We start from the raw sequence: 9068 nt of genomic DNA on the forward strand, positions 1-9068 counted from the left end.
ATCACTTATGGTCCACATCAATGCAGCATGCAATTGAAACATTTCCTTAGTTGAGGAATCATAAGCATTTACACCATCCCACAATTGTTTTAACTCAGCAATTAAAGGTTGCAAGTAAACGTCAATGCTATTTCCAGGCATTTTAGGACCAGGAATTATCATCGACATAATAAGAGAAGATTGCTTCATAAAACACCATGGAGGATAGTTATAGATATACAACATCACAGGCCAAATGCTTACACTGGAACTTAGATTTCCAAATGGATTGAAACCATCTGTAGCTAAAGCATATCGCACATTACGAGTCTCCAAAGCAAAGTCTGGGTAGAATGAATCAAAATGTTTCCACGCTTTGCCATCTCTTGGATGTCGTAATAACCCATCCGAATTAGCTTCTGTAGCATGCCACTTCAAGAGCTCTGTTGTTTTAGAGCACATGTATAGCCTTTTCAGTCTAGGTATAAGTGGAAAGTACCGCAACACTTTCGCTGGCTTTGGTTTCTTTCTATGTTGGTCATCAATTACAACATTTGCACCAATATCATTTTCGTTTGACATATACCTGGAAGTATTACAGACCTTGCATTTATCTCGACTCTCATCCTCTGATGATCCCCAATATAACATACAATGATTCGGACATGCATCAATCTTATCGTAGCCCAAACCTAACTTCTTAATCATCTTTTTTGACTCATAAAATGATGATGGTAGTTTCGCATGTGGAAACACATCTCTTAAAAGATCAAGAATCATTGAAAATGTTTTCTCTGTTGCACCACATAAGACCTTAATATGATAAAAATGAACAATGAATGATAATTTACTATATTTTACACAACCATCATAAAGTTCTTGATTCCCATCCTCCAACAACTTCTTAATTTTCTCTCTCTCTTCTTGACTGTTACCTTCAAAACCTCTAGAATTGTCATTATTTGGTAGATCTTATGGACCTGAATCTTGAAATTCATTATTGTGAAACCAAAAATACCATTCAGCATATCATGCATAGGATATTGTCTAGCTGACTCATTTTGTACTCGGGATAATGATTCTACACTGGATTGAGCCTGTTTTTCTCCATGCATATGCCAACATGTGTACTTTTTTGGAAACCCCCTTTGAAGTAGATGACTAAACACTTCAGCTCTATTGCGCATAACAGAAAATCCACATATAATACAAGGACACAAAATTTTTCCATCAATAGACACATTTGAAAAGGCAAATTCCAAAAATTGAACTACACCATCCGAGAATTCTTTCGATTTAATTGGACTCTCAATCCAACTCTTGTCAATCATGTTGGAATGAAGCTGATTAAGATACGAACAAACAAAAAATAGAACAAAGTTTTATATAAACTTAAGTGGGAAACTTTCCAGTGAAAAAAGCTAAAAACGGGTCAGAATCTTGCACCCTATCACAAATTTACAAAAATGTGAAGCACAATTCATCTGACTAGATAAAAGTTAAATAGAAACACAAAATCAGAAGCCCTTCAAAGAGTAAATCAACTGAAAAATAGACAATCTTTTCTCCAAATTCAACAAAACCATTTTCGAAATCTACATAAATCCATATAAATACACATCACTCACCTCATCAAAGTGAGGAAAAACGGAGAGTGAAAACTGTGATTTATTTAATCTTTTCTCCACAGATTTGTCACCTCTTCCATTAGGGTAAATAAAAAATTGAAATAAACAGAAAAAAATTGATAAAAACAATCGAAGTTTGAAGAATTTGTGTACCTGGACTCAAGGTTTCTACTTTCACTCAAATAGGAGAAGATGCGCTGCCCTATTTTCCGCTNCTATTTTCTTTTCCTTTTGATTAATAAAAGATAAAATATTGAAATTAATGAGGGAAAATGAAAAAAAGGGAGGGAAATTATACCCGCGTGATTTTACCACAATATTTTAGCGACAATTTTTAATACGTAGGAAATTTTTTTATTTTAATGTTAATTTAGCCACGGTTTACACAACCGTGGCTAAAAAACCGTGGGAAATAAGCGTATTTTTGGTAGTGGCAATGGGCATTTGGAAATATCTAGTTTAGAGAGGGAAGAGGGCATCCCTTTTACCGGAAGAGATTGGAGCCTAGGGCAATTATAGATGGTCAGCTCAGAGAGGGAGGAGGGCAGTGCTTATTCAGGAAGTGATTGGAGATTAGGGAAATTCATGATTCGTAGACTTTGAAGCGAAGTGAGGTGCGAAAACTGGCCTTGTTCCAGCATTGACTGAATTTGAGGTATATTACCCATAATACATAGATATTGAAGAGAGGTGAGGCTTTTGAGATGTTGGCTGCTTAATGTTTTCAGATCGAATATGAAAAATCTTTGAATAGAGGAAGGCAACTCCCAATTCTCACCACCAACAATCTCTTTGTCACTCCCATCATGTGAGATGGTTAACTGTGTGAGACAGGAGAGTCTCTGTAAACGCCACTCCTTTCGGCCATTCACCAGGAGATAAATGTTTCAAACTTCAATTAGTAACAACTTTATTTTACCTGTTGAATGCTAAGAGCTAAGAGTGATATGTGATCAAGAATGATTTCTCTCTCTTTCTTTTGCTAGTGGTTTTACTTGTAATTGGTACAACTATGTCTTATCTACAGTCTACAGCTCACAGCCATAGAAAAAAAAAAAGAGTAGCAAAAACATTATGGAGTCTGCCAGCCTGGTTTCTTGACTATTCATTACTTTTGCAATTCAATAATTGAAGCAAGAGAAGGGCGAGGGGGGGCAGGTGGGGGGCTCCAAAATAAAAAAAAAATCATTCTTGAATTTTGAAGGATAATTTACATTTTGGTAAATCTTCACACTTTCTTCCTTAACATTTTCTCTGTTTTACATTTTCTACTTTCTAAATTTTGTCGGGGATAAAGATAAACGAAGATAGTGTTGGAGGGAACTATAGGTTATTCATTACAACGTTTGCCTTGTTTTTGTATAGTTGACAGTCGAAGAAAGGAAAAGGCCAACATCATTGTTAAAATTCTTCTCTTCTCATAAAATGAAATGGGAAAATGCTTAAGTACCCCCAGCTTATGTCCAAAATCCCTAAGACACATCTAACCTTTACTAGGGTCCTATTACTCCCGAACTTATTTTATATATAATTTTCTACCCCTTTTTGGCCTACGTGGCATTATCTTGTGGGCCCAACGCGTGTTGACAATTTTTTCAAGGAGAGTGGTGGTTATCGGTGGCGGAGTTGCTGAACTTAAGTGATGGGAGATGCTTGTAAGTATGCAGTTGTTACAGGAGCAAACAAGGGAATTGGCTTTGAGACTGTTAAGCAGCTCGCCAATTCAGGTGTAACAGTTGTCTTAACAGCCAGAGACGAAAAGAGAGGAACTGAAGCAACATCCTTGCTGAATGAACATGGATTTTCAAATGTTGTCTTTCATCAGCTTGATGTTCAAGATGCTCAGAGCATTGAGTCCTTAGCAAAGTTCATACAAACACAATATGGGAGGGTTGATATTCTGGTAATATAAGAGTATGAATCTATGTATTGCTCCTCACTCGATCTCGAGACAAATATTGGACAGTTGCTGAATAAATTTCTGCAGGTAAATAATGCTGGAGCTTCTGGAGTAGTACCTGATGAAGATGTCCTAAGGGCCATTAACATAGATCTTGTAGACCGGGTAAGATAATTTGTTAAATGCTTAGGTCTTGTTTTGTTATGCGATTCAATCTCATATCTAAGCTTTGAGGTAGGCGATAGTCCCCGTGTGTGGTCTGATCTTTGCTCTGACAAACACTCAAACTTGTCCTCAACCGGCAAGTATGCACTTCCACTTTGAGTATGCACATCTAGACACGTCCAAAATTTATGTGACACGTCAGCATCTAGTGTCCACAAGACATAGTGGGATGAGTTGAAGTGCTTACTTGTCAATTGATGCCAAGGTTTTGAGTGTTTATTTATATGGCCGACCCTAACTTGTTTGAGACATGATTGTTGCTATTGTAAATAGTTACCAGGGAAAACTTTTGATGACATTCGAGTTGTGATGAAAACAACGTACGGAGTGCCAAATTATGCTTGGACACTAATTACTATGGTGTTAAGAATGTTGCTGAAGCTCTTCTTCCACTGCTGCAAAATTCTCCTTCACCAAGGATTGTTAATGTCTCTTCTCGTAGAGGTGCTTTAAATGTAAGTAAGACGATCATTCTCGTTGTTTCTGAACTTTTCATATTTCTTGTTGATTTCTTTCTCTCACACAGCGAATGCCAAACGAGGAGAGGAGAAAGGAGCTCAGAGATATTGAAATCCTGACAGAAGAAAAAATCGATGAGATTCTGCATAAATTTTTATATGATCTGAAACAAGACTCTCTCTCAGTGAACGGTTGGCAGATGATGCTACCAGCATATAGCATATCAAAAGTATCACTCAATGCTTACACTCAAATTCTTGTAAGATAGTAACTGAAAATGTGCATCAATTGTGTCCATCCTGGATTCGTCAACACGGATATAACCTGGCATACAGGAACAATGCCTGTTGAGGAAGGAGCTAAAGGACCTGTCATGCTAGCTCTTTTGCCTGATGGAGGACCTACTGGTTGCTACTTTGATCGTACAGTACTCGCCGAGTTTTAGATATAACATCAACTACACCTCAGTCACAAACAAGTTGGGGTCATGAAATAAGGTTTAGTGAAAGAAGACTATTTCTTTTAGATATATTGTTCTTTTTCCTGCTTGATATCATTTTATGGTTCTTTATTCTATTTTAGGACATCATTTCATACATTGAAAAGCATGATAACTAAAAGATAAGTCTCTAAAATTGTGATAACATAAAAAGCTTAGGTACCAAAATGGTCATTACAACATAAACCGATTATAAGCTGAAGTGAAATCCTAAAACTAGTCAAGAAATGAGGCAAATATATGAGTCAATTTCACTGGTGACGCATAATAATTTACCATAAACTGACAAGGCACTCTCATGTGTATCGAGAAAATTCTCAAAAAATGAATGTGATAGCTGAGCCTGATTTAATCTCCAATCTCGAAGCAGATGGACAAGAAGAACTGATCTTTCGTCCTTTGAGGATCGGATGTTTGTATCTCAGTGTATAATACTCTGTCAAGGGAATAAATCTTGAATGTCAAGGATATCAACACCAGCTGCTGTGATATCATTTCCTGCTCCAGCGCCTTGGATAACCAAAGGTTGTTTCTCATAACAACGGCTGTATATCTCCACCTGTAGACAAACAAAACAAATTACAGACGTTCAATCATCATAGTCATTCTTCGACAAAACCAAGTCATTAATCTTACTGTTTGTATAACCTCCTAATTAGTGCAAGGGATACATTCTACGATAAGGTAGAATAGAATCGAAGACCTTAACTGCACAAAGTTTTGCAGGGCGACACCAGATGATGAGTTAAGAGTAAAGACAAAGTAAGGTGTTCGCCTTAGGCATGGGTAAAACCTGAAAGAAGGGATGGGTAACCACTAGTTGAGTCCCAAACATAATTACAAATCGAGTTTGTCAACTTACAAAAGAGGCTTGCACTAGAAACATGAAATAGTATCAGCGGTACAATGATTTTAATCGCCCTTCTTTGATAGCCCCATCTCGAAGACTTGCCTATAACAGCAGACCTGAGTTCACTGTGGACGACATAATAGCTTTAGCGGAAAGAACAAAAAAAATAAAAAAGAACTCGCGAACAGATGTAAAAATAGCAGCAGCACCTTCAGGAAAGGACTCTATTTCTGGACAATTCAACAGATGCAGTTTCTTAAGAGATGGAAGGAGTTCCTGCATATGTTCTGGCAGCCACTTCAGCTTCGAACATCCCCAAATATTCAAATACGTCATCTGGGTCCCCCCACATGCCACCGAAAGTTTTTAAGTATTCTCACATCCAAAAATAAAGAGACTTTCAGTGGCAGTAAGAATCAAAAACCAAGTAAGGTTGTGGCAACTCCAAATATGCAATGTGCGTGCTCTTGGGAGCAACTCAGGTGATATATCATATATACAATCACATGCATTCACTCTCAATTCTTCCAGAAGCATACTCATCTTACCAACTGGCGGATCCAATTTCAATTTCTGGCATCAAGGTAGTGGGCAGTATGCTAAAAGGTAAGGAGGTAACAGAGTTACAATCCTAAACTTCAAACATTTTTAAACTTGAAAGTTGGATGGGTGTCTCCAAACTGAGTTCAGGGCAATTTATAATGAAAAGCTTCTCAAGTGTAGGAAACTCTCCACTCGCTAGTACGTGCCATTGCTTCCACTCCGGCATATCTTCAAATCTAAGCTCCACAAGAGAGTTAAAAGGCTTTTTGGAGGACAAAATACCATAGAATTCTTCCGTCACCTCTGTTATTCCATGCATCCCCCTAATGCAAAGGAATTTTAAACAAGGGAGTTGTCCTAGTGCTGGCAAGGAATAACAGTTCTTGCAGATATCAATAGACAACTGTACTAGCTTAAGAAACAAAGGATCAGCTAGCCAATTGGGAAATTTTGTCCCTCTATATCCAGTGATTTTGACTCCTTTTATGTTTTGATGTGAATTGTCGGAACTACTACTTTCACTCCTCTCCAAAGATAACTTGTCAACATGATTCTTCTCCCTCATCCTTGCCTTCACAGCTTCCCTTCTATCAACCACATTTTGCAACTCTAAAACTGATAGAGATCCGTACAAGTTATGTACTTCACCCAAATCTTCCATTCTCAAACCACCTACAAGAAACTTGGCTCCCACTAACACTTGGAGGCTTTTCAACTTGCCCAGATGTAACGGCATCTTCAAGAGACGAGTGTTGCTTATGTCAAGATGACGCAAGTTAATCAACTTCTCCATCTGCAGTGGTAGCTCCTCAAGATAAGCACAAGATGACAGGAGAAGTGTTTCTAAGTTATACAACACACAAATGGAATCTGGCAACTTTTTAATATCTGCCTGAGAAAGGTCCAAAAATCTGAGGAGCTTTAATTTGATAAACAAGTCATTTGGCAACTCCTTAATACAATAATGAGACAATGATAGTACCCTCAAGGATCTTAGTCTTGGCAGTATGTTATGCAACACCCTCTTGCTTAGATGGTGATAACAATAATTGACACTAATACATGTCGGAAGCAATGTCCTCAGCAGCTCCAATTTGTAGAGGGGTGTCAATTTCTCAAACTCACCACCATATCCCATTGAATATGATAAGTGTCGACTTTTTTCCAACATATTAGATCCTTGGCTCTCTTCCAACCTGCTACAAAGTTTTGAAGAAGCAATTTGGGCTAAATCATTGACCAGGTCATGCATTAAGAATTTCTCAATGTTCCCTTCAGAAGGATTTGGGACCCTTTCAAATAGTGATCTTGACCTCAACTCGAGAAAGTATTGGTTGCCTGAATCTTCAATTATTTCATCTTCCTGTGGTATGAGACCATTGGCAATCCACAGATGAATGACTTGTTCTTTACTAAATGGATAATCTTTAGGAAATATTGCATAATAGGAAAAACATTGCTTTAAATGTGCAGGAAGATCATTGTAGCTCAACATCAATGCTGGTAATATGTCCTTGTGTGGCAGCTCCCATTTTCACTTCTCAAAATACGTTTCTACTCTTCAACCTCTGATTTGGAGCGTAACATGCCAGCGAGCGTCTTCAGAGCTAAGGGCAGTCCTTTGCACTTAGCTGCAATTTGTTTTCCGACCTCTTCAAGTTCCGGATGTCCCATAGGATCCATGTTTTCAAATGCATGTCTTTTAAATAAAGACCAAGAGGCTTCAGTAGACAAATTGTCCATGCGAATTTGCTCATTTCCCATCATCAAGGCAACACTCTCTTTACGTGTTGTCACAATGATCTTACTTCCTATATCTCCTTGTACAAAAAGATTTCTCAAGTCATCCCACTCGTTGTAGTTGTCATTCCACACATCATCCAGAACTACAAGAAGCTTCTTTCCCTTTAATCTTTCCTTCAATTGGACTTGTAGCTGATTAAGATTATCATCAACCTTCAAGTCAGTTGAGCCAATTTCTTGAAGTAACCCTTTTGTTATTCTGAAAGCATCATATGGCTCAGAAACACAAAACCAAGCTTTCAAACCAAAATGGTTCTTAACCCTCTCATCATTGTAAGCCACTTTAGCAAGTGTTGTCTTACCCGCGCCGCCCATTCCAACAATAGGACCCGCGCCGCCCATTCCAACAATAGGAACTACAGTCAGGTTGTAGTGTTGCAATTTAACTAACCTTTAGAAAAATCACTTTTTGAAATGTTCCAAGTATAAAACAATTTGAAAATACTTAGAAAAGAGTCGCCACTTAATTTTTTAAAGAAATTAAGAAAACTTATAATTTCCAAAGATTTAAACAGAAAAAAATCATTTGAAAATACCAAAGGGGTTCAATTTACACTTCGAGAAGGGTTAAGCATTCGAAGTGCCCGCTAACATGCGGTTAACCTGCGACTTGACTAAAATCTATTTGACTATTTTTTAGAAAAATAATGATTTAACATAAAATAATAATAATAATAATAACTTACAATATGCTTGATTAACTTTGAGAAAATAATTAAATGAATGACGCATTTTATATTATTCTATTTTTTAGAGAAAGGGATCCAAAATGGAACATTTGACTCGAAAATCAAGTGATTAGAATATTAATAGAATTAGATTAATTAGAATTTATTTGATTCATTTTGAAATAATAATTTAAACCAATTTAATAAATTAAAGCATGAATATCATTTTGAATTAATTGACTAAACCTTTTGAGAAAATGATTAAGTAAGTATTACTATTTTTAATTAATTGAAAAGGTTTTGGCTAACATTTTAAAAATTTATTTGATGAAAAACACTTTAACTTAAAACAACTTTAACATGAGTAAAATATGATTAAGCAAAAAAGCATTAAAGAACATCTCTTTTAAGTACAAAAGTTTAACTTAATTGAAGATATAAAACTTGACCAATATTTGATTAATAAAATAAATGAAAACAACAAGTGGAATGTGTTAAAATAAACCAATACAAT

The 9068-nt window shown here is 36.6% G+C and overlaps 1 protein-coding gene and 1 pseudogene across 1 annotated transcript; one reads left to right on the plus strand and one right to left on the minus strand.

The window, feature by feature from the left end:
• Window positions 1-16: 16 nt before the first annotated feature.
• LOC125851943 (uncharacterized) lies at window positions 17-1310 on the minus strand (the record flags this gene model as incomplete). Its single annotated transcript, XM_049531686.1, has 2 exons — window positions 915-1310; window positions 17-792 (listed from the first exon to the last, which is right to left on the minus strand). Coding segments are annotated over exons 1-2 (1172 nt in total), but the record flags the coding sequence as incomplete, so codon positions are not given.
• Window positions 1311-2841: 1531 nt separating this feature from the next.
• Window positions 2842-4796, plus strand: LOC125851951 (short-chain dehydrogenase/reductase 2b-like; annotated as a pseudogene).
• The last annotated feature ends 4272 nt before the right edge of the window (window positions 4797-9068 follow it).

Source organism: Solanum stenotomum, unplaced genomic scaffold, assembly GCF_019186545.1.
Source record: "Solanum stenotomum isolate F172 unplaced genomic scaffold, ASM1918654v1 scaffold30785, whole genome shotgun sequence".
Classification (NCBI taxonomy): Eukaryota; Viridiplantae; Streptophyta; class Magnoliopsida; order Solanales; family Solanaceae; genus Solanum; species Solanum stenotomum.